This window comes from Nuphar pumila, chromosome 14 (genome assembly GCF_984573655.1).
Source record: "Nuphar pumila chromosome 14, dmNupPumi1.hap1.1, whole genome shotgun sequence".
Classification (NCBI taxonomy): domain Eukaryota; kingdom Viridiplantae; phylum Streptophyta; class Magnoliopsida; order Nymphaeales; family Nymphaeaceae; genus Nuphar; species Nuphar pumila.
The window spans coordinates 55,296,345-55,316,744 of record NC_143262.1 but is presented as its reverse complement, the minus strand read 5'-3'; the positions used below and the strand labels follow the sequence as shown (position 1 = coordinate 55,316,744).

Genomic DNA, 20,400 nt, shown 5'->3' with positions numbered 1-20,400 from the left:
AACACAAAATGCTAAAAACGATTATTTAGAATTGTCCTAAACCAATTAAATGAATTAACACAACTTTATAATGCTGTTAACACCTAAAACACACAGCAAACACACGGTTTACCAACATCAACACACACATTTAACAAAAATACAAAGATCGGCTAGAACAATCCTAGCCGATTTTTTTTTCTTTTTCAAAAATAAAATCAAAACAAAACACAAACACAACCCACGAATAAAATGAACTAAAATGAAATTTCCTAATGAGATTTTAAGCAAAACAACACCATCCCCATGCTGGACAAAAAAAAAACCAGAACTAGAAAAATATTTTTGTGAAAATCAAGAATCGGCTAGAATAAGTCTAACCGATTTTTGGATTTTTCTTTTCAATTAAAACCAAATGCAACCCACACAAAAATCGAATAAGGTAACTCAAAATGAACATTTTTTTATTGGATTTTCTGTAAAAACTCCACAATGAGACACGTTGGGAGCAAAAGCTCAAATCGGCTAGAAAAACTCTAGCCGATTTACACATTTTTCTTAAAAAATGATGAAAATCGATATTCAAGCATGTAAACAATAAAACAAACCTAGATCTAACGTGCTGGTCTATGCACGGACTCTATTCTAAGGTTGAAAACAAAAAGAAAACAAGAAACACTCAGAAAATAAAGAAAAAAAAAAAACACCCAATTCGGTTTTATCTAGAAGAGAAGGAAGAAGAAGACCTACCTTTTGGAAGATCCGACGATCGGGGGGATGAAGAAGAGTGGACCGTGGCTGGAGATGGACGTCCTATACAGTTTGAGAATGCTGTACTTCACCAAAAACGGCACCTTTTGCAGCTGCTACACTTTGGAGATCCACCGACGATGGAATGTGAGCCGATTCGCGATCGGAGGGTGTAGAAAACCAGATGGAGGTAGGGCCGGCTCACCTTGGTGGTGTGTTGCGCACTCCCGCCCAAGGTTAATGGTCTCCACCTCTGCTACACCTGCAAAAATACAGAAAAATGGTGAATACTACAGCAAGGAACAAGAAAGAAATGAAAAGAACACAAAGGGGATCGAGATATGCTTGGAAACCAAGCATAGGCCGGTCTTCAATGGCCAAAACTTTGGGGAAGATGGAGAGGAAGGAGCTGCTGTTGTAGAGTCACTGTAGGGGGCGTCCAAACACAGCCAAAGACGCCTAGGCCTTCTCTAAAAAGTATATTTATACTTTTTGGAATTTGCAAAAACACTGTTATAAAAAATATATTTTCTAGGCGCCTCTTTCTGGGGGGTTTTCAGAAAAACTTTTTGAAATGGATATGGATAGGCGTGTGGGTTGGGTTTTGGGCTTTCTAAGAGTTGATCCAAGGTCCAATTGACCTAATTGGGTCGGATATGGATCCGATCCACCTCGAAATCCATGCCCAAACACTGAAATAGCCATAACTCCTCATTTTAACTCTGATTTTTCTGAAATTCGAACCATAGCCCCTTACTATCAAAACACATTTAAACATGGGTTTAAAACCTTAAACTTGATACAAAATGCATGAAAAACTTGTTTACATGATGTGCATTTCATGCATCATCAGTCTTGCTGCTGGGCGTGGATCTTCAAAGGGAAAGCTGGCTGGGCGTGGAGGAGGAGGCCTGCAGCTGGAGATGACCGGAGGTGGCTGGCAGTGGTGGTGTTGAAAGGCTGCTGTTGGTACTCCCCTTGTGGTGGTTGTATGGTGGTAGGTGGCTGTAGAGGGGTTGGAAGGCTGTTGTGGCCGTAGCAGCCAAGGAGAGAAGAAGATAGCTAAAGGGAGAGAGAGAGAGAAAGAGAGAGACGTGAGATTTTTTTTCCTTTTGCCCAGCCGTTCCCTTTTCTTTTGTATTGAACTTCGAAAAAAATGAAATCTTTCCTAAGTTTCTAGGTTTAATGATAGTAGAATAAGAGGCTGGAAGCATTAGGCGTGAAGTGGTTTACGTGAATGGCTATCCTCCTTTCAGCTGCAGCCTTAGCTTTGGGGGAAAATAGAAAGGGAGTAAGGAAGAAAGGGGAAAGAAGGAAGGGAAGGAAAAGGAAAGAAGAGGGGAAGAAGGAAAAGGAAAGAAAATAAGAAAGGAGAGGGAAAGAGGTAGGAGGGGCTTACGTGAGTGGTCTGGAGAAGAAAAAGAAGGAAGAAAGAGAAAAAAAGAAGAAAGAAAAAGAAAAGAAAAAGGAAGAAAAAAAAAAAGAAGAAAATAAAGAAAGAAGGAAAAGAAGAAAGAAGGAAGGAAAGAAAAGAAGGAAGAAAAAGGAAAGGAAGGGAAGAAAGAAATGGGGCTGGAGGTTTGGGCGACCCCCTTGTGGGTCCCACCTTAGGAAGAATAAAATAATTAAAAAAAATAAAATAAATAAAATAAAACAAACCAAAAAAATAAAGAAAAAGATAATTTTTTTTTCTTTTCTTATAAATTAAAACAAGAAAATGCAAATGGATGGGCCATCTCAGAGAGGGTCCAAATTTCAATTTTGAAATTCATTTTGAAGATTAGAGGGGTAAAATAGTCTTTTCAAAAAGTTTCCAGACGAAACGAGCTATTTTTGGCAGTTTTTGAAACGAGCTCGGATTTTGAAGTTCAATACCTCGTTGCGAAGCAAATCTAGTGTAGAATTTGAAAATTTGATTTTGAAAGAAATCCAGATTGTTTTTCTCGAGAAAATATTTCCAAATGAAACGAGCTATTTTTGGCAGTTTTTGAAACGAGCTCAGATTTTGAAGTTCAATACCCCGTTGCGAAGCAAATCCAGTGTAGAATTCAAAAATTTGAGTTTGAAATAAATCCAGATTATTTTTCTTGATAAAATATTTTCAAATTTAGACTCTCGGGGGTAAAAATGTCAATTTTGGAAACCCGGGGCTTGAAATTGATTTCTGAAAACTTTTAAAACTCAATCTGGATTGAAATTTATAAAACTGGAGTTCTGGACTTCGAAAATGAAATGAAATGTAATGAAATGTTATGAAATGATGAGAAATGACATGAAATGCTATGCAAAATGCTAACCTTGAATAAAGAATTTTGGATGTTAGACCCCGATTGACACTTGTATCAGTTTAAAAAGCATTAAAATTGATAAAATTTGCAAAATAGCTCAAGAAATGTTTTCGGGACTCTACTGGGTCAGAGTGACACTGAAAATTGGGGTTCGAGCTGGATTGAACTGAGATGAGCTAGATTGAGCTGGGTTTTAGAGTTTCAAAACTCAAGTAAACTAACCAGACATTGACTCAACTGATCTTTCTGACTGAATTTTCAAGAAAAACTGTCATTTTTAGAGAAATGGTACGAAATGATCACTGGAATAAAGTGAATTACGAACCTGAACTGGGTTTGAGTTGAAACAAAGGTCAGTAATACTGAGATAAACTAAAATTGAGGCTCAAACACTAGCTCAACTGACTGAACTCAGCTCAATTTCAGCTGAAAGAGATGAAATGGACTAACATGGGCTCCTGGACACTTAGAAATGGTTTTGAACTGAGACTGGAATACTTGAACTTCTGGTGAGCTCAAGTTAGAGTTTGGGGAGTATGACTGACTATGAATGACTGACTTAGAGATAATTGGCTTAGATTTGAGTGAGCAATGAGCTCATTTCTGAAGAAATGATCCCATTTTGGCAGGAATGGTCAGAAATGGAAATGGTCTGTTTATTGTGAGCTCAGATAAGCTTGAAATGATTGATATTCTAAATGTTCTGAACTGACCAATGAGCTTGGTTGACTCAGACTGACTGGGGTCTGGGATGACCTAGGGGTAAAATGGTAATTTTCCTAATAAAAGTTGGTAAAATGGTGATTTTCTGAAACTGACTCGGGGTTTGACTCCTACACTGACCTAACAGGTTTGGCACTGCACGATGAGGGTTGTTTGAGAATGGATGAGGAAAATTTGGGGTGTTTACACATAGTTAACCTAAGGTGGCATGAACCTAAATCAATTCCATATTATAAAACTGCCACTTAGTTATTCCCCTAACTCTAGTTAATTAGCCTAACCTTAGGTGTCTAACTGTAATTAGTAACTAACCTAGTTGACCCTAACTAACCGTAGTTAATACTTAACCCTAGGTGTCTAACTCTAACCGAACCCCTAACTCTAGTTAAACCCTAGCCTAACCCTAGGTATTAACCCTAATTAGTTAGACCTAGTTAGATTAAACCTTAGTTAGTTAGTTAATATTAATAAACCCTAGTCAACCTTAGTCAACTAACTATAGTTAGTCATTAGTTCTACTTAGTATCCATAACCGACCCTAGTTTAACCATAATTTACCACAACTAACCTTAGTTAGTATGTAATTCTAGTTAGAATAACCCTAGTTAATTAATACCCTAACCGTACTTAGTTGTTTACCTTTAGTTAACCTAATCGACCCTTGTCAACCCTAGTGAGCCTTAGTCGACTAACCCTAGGTACCTAATACCAACCGTATCCTAGAACCTTAGTTAGTACCCCTAACCCTAGTGAACTAACCTTAGCAAGACATAGTTAGTGATTAGCATTAGTTAACCCTAGGTAACTAACCTAGTTAGTTAGTTGATCCGAACCTTAGTTAGCATGACCATAGGTTAGTAGTTGTTTCCATTAGATTTTAACATTAGTTAGATAGCTAAATAGTTTAGTTAATTAGTTAGTGAGTTTAGTTTAGGTTAGAATTAACTATGTGTGTAGATTAGGACTAATCTTAGTTGTGTAGGTTATTTCTTAGATTTTAAATAATTAGTTTAATTATTGTCTTTTGTTATATTTTACCAGTATTTTAGATTAGTGTAGGATTGTTTTGCAGTATTATTTAATGTGTAAATGCATTAGTGGATTCAAACCAATGAATAGTGCACTGAACCAAAACCCTAATTTTTACCCGATCGTGCACTTGTTAGTTTATGTAGATTTTTCTGGATTTTCCTAAAAATTATTTTTCTATTCTCCACATTGGTGTGTTAACTATCTTCAGACCAAATTTCAGCTTGATCTGAGTTGATTTGGTCTGTGTTTTAAGCGTTTTATGAAAAACAGCTTTTTCGGATTTTCAAATTTTGGGTCCTGCGAGTTCCCAGATTATCCTGATTTTGAAACAATTAGATATGGAGATTCAGAATGTATTTTTCAAATCTGTAAAATGTGTCAGCTTCGTGGATCTATCTTTTACAGAACGGAAGTAGTTTCATGAATTTTGGAAATCGTTTGACTCCTCAAATCTGTAATTTGCGAAAAGATGTTAGAGTCCATTTTTGTCTTCTTTAGGGACAAAATAGTCTTTTGTTTAATTGTTTGATTTCGTGTAGTTTTAGTGTTTTCTAGTCTTGTAGTGACTGAATTAAAGTTAGTTAGATTAATTAGAGTTGATTTACTTAGTTAGTTTAATTAGATAGTTTAATTTTAGTGTTCTATGTTTACTTAATTATAGTTTAATTGTAGAATTCGTTTAACATTAGTTGTAGATGTAATTTAGATTAATTATTGATTTAGTTACTGACTTTGTGTTTTTATTGTGTAGGTTGATAAGTTAGAACAGGTTCACAGGTGTAATTCAATTGTAAAGTGCAACTGCACTTGTGGTGAAAAGACAGTTTTGCCCCTGGAGACCTGCAGAAGACTTAGCCTCCTATTTTAGTTTATTTTCATAGTTTAGATTGTAATTTGATTTAAATTGTAATATTGACATAGATTGTAAACCTTGTTGTATTAATAAAGTGTTATTTTAGAATTAGTTCAGAAGTATCTCGTTCCCTATGAATTCGACCCGTACTCGCCACTTCTGTGGAAAGTCAGATTTTTATATCTTTGGTTGACGATTTTCCTTTGTTTTCATTGAAACATATCTTTTAAAAATACCACATCCAAAAGTACAACCATCACTGATAAGTTTCAGTTGTAAGATCCTCATTTTCTCCCCTAGATTTTCCACTCTTGAGATTGGATCCTTCAAATTCCTCAGTGTGTCTTAGTGGAGATCAGATAAACTGCAATTTAGATATAGAATTTGAAGTTCTATCATATGCACATTTCTTTTTATCTTCTGTTGACTGATTCACATGACATATTCATTGACCTTCCAACCATTGGCAAAGCTCTAGTTCATGTTCGGAAGATACTTGTCAATGTTGACAGAGGTGAAAATGTTGATCCAAACTTTTTATGTAAACCTCGCAAGTCCAGTATCACAGTTGAAGATCTTCCCCATGAAGAGAAGTGCCATGTTCTATTTGCTCAAGCCCTTAAGAATCAAATGGTGGAGAAGCAGCTCTGGAAAGTCATGCAAACAGGAAGAGGTTGTTAGCTGACAAGCCTGTTGTGGCAGTTGGTGCCAGCACAACTGCAATTTTAGGAATAACTGCACTTCCCAAAACACTCCCTGTGTTAGGCATTGTCAAATTAATAACTTACAGGCGGGGTTTGCACATGCACCAAGAGCAATTGTTGCACTTGGCAAAATTCCTGACACCCCAAAGGTATTTGCTCCACTGAAGGTAACTGTATCAGGTGTTCAAGAACTCATATGTCTACTACAAAAGTCGCAGCTTCTGCGGAGAAAATTCATGTTGTTTCCCATGGCATCATTATACTATTGCTGCACCTTTCTTCACAGTACAGCCTCCCTTCACAGCACCCACTATGCACTTGTCTTCCCCTACATACCTTAGCACCCTATCACCTCACCAACTGGCACTATGCATGCCACCTATTAACAACAATTGTCGTATTTTTGGTTCAGCCACCCCTTTTGTTATCATCTTTACAACACATTCATCTTTATACCCACATTTACACATCACTATTCCGCCATCTTTGCTGCCCATTTCCTGCATATAACCCGCCACTACTTGCTTCCAGCCTACCTACATCATCCCTTGCATAGTGTTCAGTCATCTCCAATACCAAGCTCACACTATGCTCCTTCACATGGGATTGTTCAGACTTTCCACTTCATCAACTGACCCCAATGTGTTGGGGTTTCTCTTTTTTCATATCAGCCCCATGAAGGCTGGAGCTTATTTCATTTCATAACATGCCTTCATTACCCCCAAGCAAACATGCATATGCACTTCCCCAGAAGCTTTTTCACTTGGCCCACAAATGTCACATGCATACTTTCCCATTGGTTAGGTATGACATTTAGATATTAGGTGTATATTCTTCACTTAGAGTAAGCATAAGCCTTTGCATTGAAAATATAATGTCTTCAATTATCTTTACCTTGTGCTAACTTGAGTTTTGCAGAGATTAGGTGGAAGAGACTGCTTTTTCTTCTTAGTTTAGTAATTTTAAATTTCATTCAATGATGTAATAGCTAGATATAATGAGAATTCTTTACATTTCAGTACTAGAGTAGAATGTATGAGCATATAAATGTCATAAATTATCTCTTTTCATATCATTTTTCTTTTATCTTTGAAAATCCACCATGGTGAAACACGCATGGCATGTGCACCATTCTAATAGAAGGTAATTAATCCTAAGCAAATGATTCACATTGATTGCCATAGTCAAAATGTGGACAATGCTTAATATTTTCATCTTTTATGGAATAACATTGGATCTGCACTGGATCTCTTTTCAAAACCATCACATTTTTCTAAATATTTTCTTCCTTTATCAAAGTCTAACTTAAAATTAATTCAAAATATATAACAATGGCCATAGTCAGGATATATTGAGAGTTAATTTCATTTTAAACTCTATAAAGGCACCAAAATGTGTTTTATTCTTCGCTTGAATTTAAATATGATTATTATATAATACATTTAATGACCATAGAAGTGTATTATATCTTCAATCTTATTTCAATTCATTTATAGAATGAAATATGCTTTTCAAATATCTAATTTTTAAAATTCTTTAATTCATTCATAATTTAGGATAGAATTACATCATATTTTCAAAATTCTTTTCATATTATTTTAAAATCCAAGTGATTTTGAGATAAATTTTCAAATATCTTCTTCACTTCTCAAATCAATCTTCAATTCTTATAAATTCAAATTCATCTTTCTATTCTCAATTCTATCTTATTTCAAAAAATCAAACTTCAATTTCAAAGTCCAATTTGACTTTGAAATTTCAAATTCATTTCCATTTTCAAGATTCGATTTTAAATTCAAATTCAATATCCCAGGTCGTATTTCAAAGTTCATTTTAAAATTTTAGAATTTCCAGATTCATCTTCTGATTTCAAGATTTAGGTTTAAAATCAAGTTTATTCTTTATTTTTCAAAATCTCTAAAGTTCTATCTAAAGATTGAGTCTTGATTCTCAATTCAAAATCAAGGTTTTGAGATTGATTCTGAATCTCAAAATTTGATTTTCCCTAAGTTTTAAAGCCCACTTTTAAATCCAATCTGAATCTCCAAAATCCAGATCCATCTTCAAAGTCCCATTTGGATTTTCAAAGTCCCATTTGGATTTTCAAAATCCAAATTCCAGCTTGGATTCTAGATTTAGAACACAATTCCACCTTGGATTCAGACTTTTAAATCCAATCTCATCTTAGATTCTAGATTGCAAAATCTAGTTCATATTGGATTTCAGATCTAAAATCCAATTCCATTTAGGACTCCAGATTTTGGATTCAAATCTATCTTGGATTCCAGACTTTGAATCAAATTCCATCTAGGATTCCAGATTTTGGATTCAAATCCCTCTTGGATTCCAGACCTCGGATCCAATTCCATTTAGGATTCCAGATTTTGAATTCAATTATGTCTTGGATTCCAGACTTCGGACCCAATTCTATTTAGGATTCCAGATTTCGGATTCAATTTCATCTTAGATTCCTGACCTTGGATCCAATTCCATTTAGGATTTCAGAATTGTGATATAATTCCATTTAGGATTCCAGATTTTGGATTCAATTTCATCTTAGATTCCAGACTTTGGATTCAATTCCATCTAGGATTCCAGATTTTGGATCAAATTCCATCTAGGATTCCAGATTTCAAATCTAGTTTCACTTCCAATTCTTATTTCCAAAAAACCATTTTCTTCTTAAGTCTAAATCCAAATTCAATTCCTCTTTCAGGTTCTGAAATTAAGAATTCCTTTTTCAGAATCGATCCATTCAAATTCAAAGTCCATTTTGACTTTGAAAACTCCATTTTTTTTTTCAAATTCTATCTCAAGTTCCAAAATCTCCTTTTCTTTTATTTCTTCAAAATTCAAAATTCAATTTCCAAACTCTGATTATTCCAAGTCTTGGAATTTCAAGTCTCTTCTTCCAGATCTATTTCAAATTCTAAGTTAGATTTAAAATCAAACTTTTTCGAAACCAATTTCAAACCTTTAAATCATTTCTTCACTACATCATCAAATTTATTTCAGAATCACTTGGAAAATCCAAAAAAATCTAAATTATTTTCTCAAAAGCATACATATCTGCATTTGCATTGCGCAAGCATGATTCTTTGTATATTTTAGACTTAAAATAAATTCTTAGACAATATTTAGGCAAAGCAAAATGCATAAGTTTGATCCTTGGTTCGATTACCTCTGGTAAAGGCACCAGGAATGGTCGAACCTCGTACCGATAAGCGAATCTCGTCTCTCTATTTTCCCATAAAATTTCAAAATGAAGGTGAGTAATTTCAAAACATTTTCAAAATTAAGGTCAAGTGAGACCTTTGCAAAAGAGTTTCTCTCTCTCTTCTTTCTTTTCTCTTCTCTCTTCTTTTCTATCTTTTTATTTCCCCTTCAAAAAGGGAAATAGGGGTTAGAAAAGGCAAAGAGACGAAAAAGAGGGAACCAAGAGGAAATTTTTTGCAATGATCACAAAAGACCATTTAAACCTTCGCATAAACACATTTATCTAGATACACAAATTTTCTCTCAAATATGTACCCAAGTATTATATCTAAAATTTGTTACAAACTTTACCATTGATTTTTTACTCAAAAAATGAAGGATTATGGAAAAACACAAAAAAGAATAAACAAACTAGACAAAAATATTTTTTCAATGACATATGATTCGTTGGAAAATGACGAACGGGCACTGAGATATTGCCCCGATAGCATTCCTAAAACAGAAGATGAACATGCATAGTGGCACCAATCCTGATTATTCTATGCTTTTTTATGGCAACTTGAGCCAAAAAAATTAGAAAAAATAATAAAAGAGATAGAGATAGATCAGGGAGTTATATTTTCAACGCCACCAAGATTACCTTGATCGGATGAGTGGTTGAGGAAAAATATCCTTTGAAAGATATATTGTTTAGTTGTTTCGATCTGTAGAGCATGTTTTTGTTCTGGTTTTGGAATAAAAAATGGGAACCGTAGAAGGGTTTTCTATTCCGATTCAAAACAGAAAAGTTATAGGTCTGCGTCTCAACTTTTCAACCACTATAAAAATATAAGTTTTTGATATCGGATTAGATAAATACATATATGAAAATAGAGACTATTCTATAAAAAGTCTGTGAATTTCATTCAAAATATGTGAATTTCATCCATGCGAATATGTGATTTTCCTCCCAAATATGTGATTTTCATCTTAAATATATGCTCAAGTATTGCATCTAATATCTGTGACAGACTTTGCTATTGATTTTTTACCCTAAAAATGAAGGATTTCAGAAAAACATAGAAAAGAACAAAGAAACTAGACACAAATACCTTTCAAATAACACATGATTCACTGAAAAGTATTGGACATGTAATGAGATACAACCCCAACAACTTTCTTAAAAAAAAAGATGAACATGTGGAGTTGTGCCTATCTCTAATGCCACAAAGATCACCTTGATTTGATGAGTGATTGGGGAGAAACATCCATTGAAAGATATAGTGTTTGGTTGTTATAGTCTGTGGAGTATGTTTCTCTTCTAGTTTTGAAACTCAGAAACAGTACCCCTAGAGAGATTTTTGGTTTTGACTTAAAACAAAAAAATTATAGGCTTGTATCTCAGCGACTATAAAAATATAGGTTTTTGACATCGGATTGGAAAGATACAGATCTAAAAAATATGTGAATTTTCTCATAAATATGTGAATATCTTCCTAAACATGCGAATTTCTTCTTATATATAAGATTTTCCTCCCAAATATGCAATTCTTTTCTTAAATATTAGATTTTCCTCTCAAATATATGCATTTTCTCTTAAATACATAAATTTTCTTCGAAATGTGCAAATTTTCTGTCAAATATGTGAATTTTTTCCTAAATATGTAAATTTCTTCCTAAATATGTGATTTTCCTCCTAAATATGCAAATTTCCTCCTAAATATGCAAAGTTCTTCTTAAATATATAATTTTTCTCCCAAATATGAAATTTTTCCTAAATATGTGATTTTTATCCAAAATATTTTGGAGAAAAATTGCATATTCAGGAGAAAATTTGCATATTTAAGAAGAAAACTACATATTTAAAAGGAAATTTATATTTTTAAGAGAAAAAACATATATTTGGGCAAAAAATCATATATTTAGGATGGAATTCACATATTGGGGAGTAACACCACATATTTAAGATAAAATTTGCATATTTGGATAAAAATTCACATATTTAGGAGAAAATTAACATATTTAAGAGAAAATTTGCATGTTTAGGAAAAAATTTACATACTTAAGAGGAAATTCACATACTAAAGAGAAAAATTGCATATATAGGAGGAAATTTATATGTTTAGGAAGAAATATGACTATTTATTTTAAAAATTGTATATTTGCGTATTTTTTAGAGAATAGTTTATGTTCTTAAATTTGTATCTCTCTTATTTGATGTTGAAAACCTATGTTTTTAGTTGTTAGAAAGTTAAGACATAAGCCTGCAATTTTTCTATTTTGAGTCAGAACTGAAAATCCCTTTAGAATTCGTGTTTCTGAGTTCTAAAACTGGAACTTAAATGTGCTTTGCAGATTGAAATAACTGAATAGTTTAGGAGAAAATTCACTTATTTAAGAGGAAATTCATATATTCACATATTTTTTATAGAATAGTTTTTGTTCTCAGATCTGTATCTCTCATCCAATGTCAAAAACCTATGTTTTTATAGTCAATGAAAGGTTGAGACACATGCATGTAACTTTTTTGTTTTGAGTCAACACTGAAACCCCCCCTAAGGTTTTCGTTTTTAAGTTACAAGACTGGAACAGAAACATACTTTACAGACTAAAACAACCAAATAATCTATTTCTCAGAGGACATTTCTTTCCAACCACTCATCACATTAAGGTAATCTTGGTAGCATTGGAAAGCTAACACCCTGATTTGTCTCTATCCTTTTTATTATTTTTCTAAATTTTTGGCACAAGTGAAAGAAAAACAGGATAGAATAATCGGGATAGTTGCAGTCATGTTTGTTCATCTTTTGTTATAGGAACACTATCAAGGATGCATCTCAATGCATGTTCGGCGCTTTCTTGCAAAGCAGGTGTCATTGGAAAGGTATTTTTATTTAGTTTTTTTTGTTCTTTTCTGTGTTTTTTTGAAATTCTTTATTTTTTGGTAAAAAATTAGTGGCAAAGTCTATTACAAATCTTGAATACAATACTTGAACACATATTTGGGAGAAAATTCACATATCTAGAGAAAATTCGATCATGTGAAGGTTAAAATATCATTTTAACGTCAGACATTTATGGTTTTGTACATTGGGTGAATTTTCAAAAAAATGTATAGTTTTTTTTAGGAACTACATTGTTTTGTCTTGCAGTACGATCATTTTTAGAAAATGAGTCATTTAGTAATCGGTTCAGCTCATGGCATGACCGAGCTCGACTGGTTTGCCAACCCTCAGCTGAGTCACCATATGTAATTTGACAAAGCCATCCATTGCTAGCTCATTGGATGATGTAATTCTGGCATCATCGTTGCGTAAGATGGTAAAAGTAATATCACAGCTTGGTAAAAATTGTGCTGGTGCCCCAAATTGTACAATGGAATCTTTTGTCTGTCTTTTCCATGCCTCTTAACTCTTGTGGTCAAAACATGATTGTTTTCATCGCTACGTATTGCTTTTGGATTTAGCAGATCAAGTTTTTATGGGCCCTCAAGAATAATTTGATTTACCTTTAAAATCACGACGATGACCCATTTGGTAGAGTGAACCACCTTTCACTCTACCGCCCAAAGGAGGTTGTTTGGAATTGATCCTGTGTTGTTCTCTTCTACACTTTTTGTGGAATAAATTAAAGCGAGAATGGAGTGTGATGTAGAGCAGCAGTTTAAAGCTAGAGGAAGAGAATAATAAAACAAAGGTGTGAGAAAAAAGAAAAGACCTTCCAATAGTCCTCGTGTTTGAGTCTTTGATAAGACTTCTTCCAATAGTATTCGTGTTTCGAGTCTTTGATTCGATCTTAAGGCAGTGATATATATTAAAAACTCACCACTTATTATATTTCTTTTAGTTTGGTCTTAATACATTTGTGCAAGATCAAAGCAAGAATTCTGCAGCCAAACATGCCATAAAAATTTTACAAACGGATGCTTGGTACTTTTACATAGCGGCCACTGTTCCAAGTTTTATGTTTGAACAAGGCTTCATCAGAAATTACTCTGGTGAAAGATTATAATCACAGCTTATAACTTTTTCTTTTTCTTGTTTTTCTTTTTTTTACTGCAAGGTAAATCTTCTTCGATAGGTAAAAGGGCAAAATCCATGAGAATCTTTCTGGGAAAAATCCACAAATCTCTTTGTTTTTCTGAAGATATATATTATTCTGATCTTGTTCGGACGACAGGAAATAACTGAGTTTGATGAGTCGGTACCATTCAATGTTCCATGCAAAATTTCGGTACGTAAATGTTGCAACAAACATTTTTGGCAACTATTCGTTTTTTATTTCCTCTCTCTCTCAAAAAAAAAACCATTCGTTGTTTATTGGGTCTCCTAACTTTTCGAAGCATCGCCAGAATGTGTACCACCTTGGTATCCTAGTAAAGGAGAAAGAAAAAGGGTTTGTATAACAAGATAAAGTAATGGTTGATTCTTGACAACAGACCAACTGAATGTATGGCACTGAGATGGAAATTTCTCTCTCAAGATCAGCAATGTTATTTTGACTCTAACAATCATTCTAATAGAAGTAATTCGAGAGGCTATAACCTGCAATCAAATAAGTCTGATGCCAACAGTAGGTGGATCTTTTTGCCTTTCCAGATTTGCTGTCAGCCATTAGTTTCCAACTTTTATCTTGGTCTTCAATTCGTCGGTTCTTGGTTCCATATACTTGATCTAGAAACAGGGCATTTTGGTCATTCGGAGAAAAGCGAGCCCATTTCTCACAAGTTTATTTATTAATTTTATCTTTTACGTATTAATCGCTTGAATGTATTGCTTCCTCCATAATGAGGCAGCCGGTTAGTGTTTACTTTGCATGTGTTGGTTTCCTACTCTAGGAGGCAGGCAGATTGTTTCCTTGTGCACATGTTCTTGTTTGTGATTTTTTTGATATATTCTATTTTCTTTTCCTTCAAAAAAAAAAAAAAAAAGGTATTAAAAGCTTGTGACTTGTGAGTAAATTTGAGGAAGCTGGTTTCCTTGAACCTATGATTATTACTAGGATGTACAAAGATGGAATTGTTAAAACTGGAAGCCTAGAGGGACCCCCATTATCCACAGGTACACTTGAGTTGATAAACAGGAAAGACGAAAAAAACTGCCTTGTAAATTTAATAAAAGAGAAGGAAAAACAGCTTGCAACACTGCAAGTAGCAACAGCAACAAAGATTAAAAACAAAAAACAGGAAGGGCAAGGCGTTCAACACATGACCGCGGAAGAAGCCAACACAAACCTAACATTAATAATGATTACTATTTATTATAATAAAGAAGAGAATAACAACAAGAATAATAGGACAAGAACTCAGATAGCATGATGACACTAGGCAGAATTTCCGATAGGCGTGAATCTAGGGTGATGTCCCCATTATCAGATGCCCAATTAGATTAAGTCGTCTATCGATAAACAAATCCAAACCATATCATTCCTAATCTCCTTACTGCATCCAGATTCCGCTACACTACCGGCTTTAAAAAAAAAATAGTGGGCTTTTTTCTGTCAGATAAATTCGGTGCTCTCCTTCTCCAATTTACATGCAGCAAATTGAAAGCAGTGAATAAAACACATCTCCGTTATAAGAGGTATATTGATAAGGCGTCTGCTTGTTGAGACGTGGTGAGAAGACAGACCGCACAATTCATTATGATGGGGTAGTCCCCAGAAGCACAAGAGTCAAACAAGGTGCGTGAGCAGATGTGGGCAAACAAAAAGCAAACAATGCTGCTTTTATGCCTCTCTTTTTTTGTACTTTTATTTTTACCTCTATTCTTGATCTCTTATTGTATTTCAGCCTGGTTTGAAGTTTGTTCCTTTTGCTCTTTACAGCATCAAAGATTCTCCCTTCGAGTCAAAGAAAGAAGCACTTAGAGAGAGAATTAGTAGAAACAAGGGGAAAGGGAGAACCAGAAACTCATGCATATATTCTTGCAAGAAGCCCACTTCTTGAACAAAGATATGCCCGAAGAACAATGATTTATAAATAATATCCATTACCAACTGAGCTACCAAGCCATAGAGGGTCGCACATTCAGAAGCTTAGGTGGAGGTCTTCATACAGCTTCAATTTTAGTAGAACTATAGAGCCATCCCATCTCAGTTGAGCCTATGACCAACTCCAACTGATTAACCTGCACTGCAGTGGAGAATGTACTAACCAAGTGGGCATGCGAGCGGAATTCTTCGCGGTTAGCACCGCCTGCAAACATGAAGAATGGTAAGTTTAATGGAGATGTGGGGCTGATGCTGTCCACTGATGCAAAGCCCAGGCTTAAATGGACGTCAGAGCTTCACCAACGCTTTGTTGAAGCAGTCACTCACCTTGGTGGTGCAGACAGTAAGTACATATGGGAAATCTGATGGAGGGCGGTTGATTGATTAAGCTTCTGCTGTCACAGACTAAGAAGAGCACTAGTCCTGATGTGTGTGATTCTTTTGGCAGAGGCAACCCCAAAGACATTGATGAGACTAATGAGGGTTCCTGGGCTAACGCTGTACCACCTCAAGAGCCATTTACAGGTATTATAACCTGTCTATATTTTCAATGCGCCTGAGAAAGACATGCGTGACAAAAGCACGAACTCTTATGCTATTATTTTTAATGGTTGCAGAAGTACAGGCTTGGTAAGAATTTAAGCACAGAAAATCGCAGTTTTGATAGCAAGGAAGGTAAAGTTCCTTGGTTCAAACTTGAATCGTTCGCTACTGTTCCCTTCTCATGTGGATCTTTTGCAGTTTTTGCTGCCATGGCAGGTTACAGATTCAAACAGGTGGATGGGAGTGGTCATGTAAATGGCGGTCCCAACGTGGTGGGAACGCATATCCAACCTCAATCGGATGAGTAAGAAACAACAACCTATTTCCTCCAATTGCCGTAGATCTTTTTTTTGTTACTTTTTCCATCCTATACGCTAGTGAAAAGAACACTCTTACTGATATAGTTTATTGTCTCAGAAACTGGCCAATCAATGAAGCAACAAGATTGCAAATTGAGGTGCAGAAAAAACTCCACCAGCAAATCGAGGTGAAGGCATGCGTTGGTCCATTGATGCTTTTCTGGGCTTCGAATTTATTCTCTTTTTTTTAATGTTTAAAAGTATATAATATAAATGAAATTCAGGTGCAGAAGCACTTGCAACTTCGAATTGAAGCTCAGGGAAAGTATTTACAAGCAGTACTCCAAAAGGCCCAGGAGGCACTCTCTCAGAAAAATTTGAGTTCCCTTGGATTTCAAAATGCAAGTTCAGATTTGCTGAAACTAGGCTCAAAGGTGATGAAATGATTAAACTCTTTCTTGTCTGAACGGCGAAAGCAGTTGATGTATAGCTTACAGAGTCACAACATTTTGAAATTTTGCTTGATTTTAGTTGTATTCGTTTTCTTCAGCAGCCCCGCTTCACAGACTGCTCCATCGATAGCTGCATAACATCATTGGAGAGCTCGGACAGGAATGACCAGGCATTAAATCTAAGCATAAATGCATTCAGCCTGCAACCTCCACAGCCGGACACTGTTAATCAGTGGAGAGAGAGCCTGAGAGGACAGAATGGTTATTCTTCATACCCATTAATGGACAGTCACCAAGAGTGGTGTTCCATTCATGCACTGGACACCAACATGTCGATGGCAAGAATGGGGGCAGACAAAAAAAGTTTCAGCACTTCATCTGATTCAAGAGGAAGTGACAGAGAGGTAGATGGTACTTCTGTGGAACAACCAGTCAGCAACAGACCTTGTAACTTAGAAAGGAAGGTTGTGTTGAAGAAGTGGTGTGGGTTTTCTAAAGTCGAAGAAGATCTTGATCTGAATGCCAAAACAAAAGAAATAGACCTGAATGGTTTTTGTTTGAACTAAGATGTAAAAGTTTAAGTCTTCCCATAACTGTTACCTGTTGTCTTTGGCTTCATGATACATATACGTAGACTATACTGTATGATTTGAGATATTTGAGGTAATGGCAGTATACACGGATATTCTAGAGTCCAATATTATAATCTCTCTCTCTCTCTCTCTCGACTCTCTCTCTCTCCTCCCGACTCCCATCCCTCCGGCTCTCTGAACCTCCCCAAATCTCACTCCGGCCAACACCAGAGGGCAAAATTTGCTCAACCTCCCCAAAATCTCTCTGTCGGCTCATATTCGCTCAGCTCGGCGTCGTCGCTCTCGCTCACTCCCATCCCAAAGACTCCCGTCTTCCGATTCCTCTCAGCAACTCTTTCTCTCTCTCTCACTCCCATCCCAAAGCCCTGGTTCGGTCCTCCGTTTTTGAGCTTATCTTCTCCTTCCTCACGCCGCCGCCTGAGACGTCAAGCACCACCACGCCGCCGCCTGTTTTTCCCCTGAGACGTCGAGCACCACCACCACGCCGTCGATTCTCCAGATCCCCTCCCACTCCCGCCGTCCACCGGTCTCAACAGGGCTCTTTTGAATCTCTGTCTCTCGGACTGGCTCTCCGGCGAACCCGACTCCTCCGCCTTCGCTTCCTTGGGCTATTAAAGCAACCCGACCCTGTCTTCTCCGCCATTCGCTTCCTCGGCTATTGAAGCAACCCGACCCTGTCTCCTCTGCTCTCAAGCTCGAAGAGAGCGACGTCTTTTGGTCCGACCAGTTCTCTAATGCCTTCTGTCATGTCAGTCGCCTGAATCTTCCCTGGCCTTCAACACCCACCACCTACCTGTTTGCAAGAGCCACTACCCGAGCCTCACCGTCGGCCACTGTAACCCCCCCCCCCCCCTTTTGTTTTCCCACAATCGCAACAACTGCCACTGTCGCACCCCCATTGTTGTCGTCGGCCTTCCCCTCCCATCGGCACTCTATCTCTCTCTCTCTCTCTGATCTGAGCTCCATAGCTCTGGAAGCCTCCTCTTTGCCTCCGCTCTCTGCGGTCTCAACCCTTCGCCCATCCGACCGCCGAACGACGCTCCTGAGTTTCCTGCCTCTCCTCCGCCGGCGTTTTCTGTGACCTGCTCCTCTCTTCGGCAGGCGTCCTCCGTGACCTGCCCCTCTCTCCGACCGGCGCCTCTCACCAACGCTCTCTCCCTCGGAAAAATCTGGCCGTTGAGCCATCGTCGGCGTCTGAGGTCTGCCATTTTTTTCCATCATCGGACATCAGGCAGCCTTCTGCGGCCTCCGCCGTCAGCGCCCATCTTTAGCCTCTTTCGACCGCCGTCGGCCCCAGCGGCAGCCTTCACCATCTCCAACGTTGGCCCCCCAGCGGTAGTCATCTGCGACAGCCCCTTGCTATCTGTGGCAGAGCTCAGCCAACTGTGTCCCTCCCGCGTTCTGCATAGTCTACACTCCCCAAACTATACGGGTTGTCGCTGAGATCAGAGATAGCCCACGCAGCCTAGCTGAACTCCCCGTTCCAGTCCTGGAGAAGCAGTTTCGCGTCTCCAGCCTTCAGATTGGCCTTCCACCTTCCCTGCAAAGGTCTCGTTGAAGGAGACGGTAAGTCTCTCTCTCTCTCTCTCTCTTTTTGCTGAGGATGAGAGACAAGTCATGGGGGCACGATCGTTTTTGGAGTATCTTGTGTCGTCGTTCGGTTTCTCGCAACAGAGAGGCTCTCCGAGAGTTGGCAGATGAGATTAATGCTTGGGCCTTGGCGGTGTCGCTCCGTAAGTGGGGGGCTCCCGTTAGGGTCTCTTTCAGGTTGTCTCAGGGATTCTTCACATCATTAGCCGAGTTCCTGGTCCGCGGCGTGCGTCGACGAGCGTTTGATTTAGCTGACGTTCGGGGGTTTGTTAAGTCCCTTCGCAGAGAAGCTCTTGAAGACAATGGGATTCAGGGGTCGCTCAGTGCTCCTTTTTTTCGACCGTGCTCTAACAAGGATGTACTAGAGGGGTGGAAGTTGGTTAGGCCGATGTGGCAACCATCTTGTTGTAACCTTAGGCGATGGGCCGATGTGGGCCGGGCAAAGCCGGGAGACTGGTGGTGTAATGTGTGTTCCAATCGCAATTTTCGTTCGAGAGTTTTTTGTCATAGGTGTGGCTCAGATAGTTCGAGAATTCGACGTATTGTTTGTCTAGCTGGTGAGTCTCGTATGTCGAAAACTTCACCACAGGCCAGGCAACGGGTACCTGCTACTTGTAAACCTGGTGTATCTTTATGTGATGTGGCGCAAGTGTGTGCTTTGGAGGCAGACACCTCTCCATTTTCGGCGGTTAAGATCGGATCGCTTTGGGTACCGTTGAAGATTTCTGATGTCGTATGTTCGTTCCGCAAGGCCGATCGTTCACCGCAGTTCTTTCGCTCGTATATCAGAGCAGCCACCGAGAAGCGTCCTTATCAGTCAGCTAGTTGTCACATTCGCCCTAACGAGTTAATGAGAATGTCTGTTCTCGGGATGGAGTGTGGGTCAACTTGCATGGAGAAACTTTTGGGCTCTGTTCGTACATCCATTGTACGTTCATCTGGTTTGCCTCCTTGATTATTGAGTCGCCAGCACAATCTTGCTTCCGAGAGGTGTGCTGCATCTATCGACCATGATGGATCCGGGGATCGTTCTTTTTTTGATGACCGTGGAATCTTTTGTTCTACCGATTCTACCCGTCGTATCTTGTCGAGATTCCTACCCCATAAAGGCATTCTGGTTTGCATGGGGTCTACCCTGATGTATTATTTTGGTTTTACCTGCGTGGTCTCGATTTCTCCTTGCATGTCGCAACCAACTCAATTTTTGTGTTCAACGGACTGCCTGCCCGATCAAGACGGGGGTTGTCCCGTGGAGGTTCTCGGAGCACCTGTTCAGGGGGTCTCAGAGGTCTCTTGTTCGCAACCTGTGCATCCACAACCTTGCTCAGATTTGTTTCGTTCGGAGTGTGGGGCACAGGGGGTCGAGGACAGGTTCGTCATTTGGGGTATGTCCTTCACTGAGGCTGCG

The 20,400-nt window shown here is 37.8% G+C and overlaps 1 protein-coding gene across 1 annotated transcript; it reads left to right on the top strand.

The window, feature by feature from the left end:
* The first annotated feature begins 14,526 nt into the window (after window positions 1–14,526).
* On the top strand, window positions 14,527–17,375 carry LOC149816846 (myb-related protein 2-like). Its single transcript, XM_089986978.1, has 8 exons — window positions 14,527–14,584; window positions 15,664–15,858; window positions 15,964–16,040; window positions 16,133–16,190; window positions 16,275–16,362; window positions 16,476–16,545; window positions 16,642–16,791; window positions 16,908–17,375. The coding sequence occupies exons 1-8, from the start codon at window positions 14,527–14,529 to the stop codon at window positions 17,373–17,375; spliced, it is 1,164 nt and encodes a 387-aa protein (XP_089843104.1).
* Window positions 17,376–20,400: the final 3,025 nt, after the last annotated feature.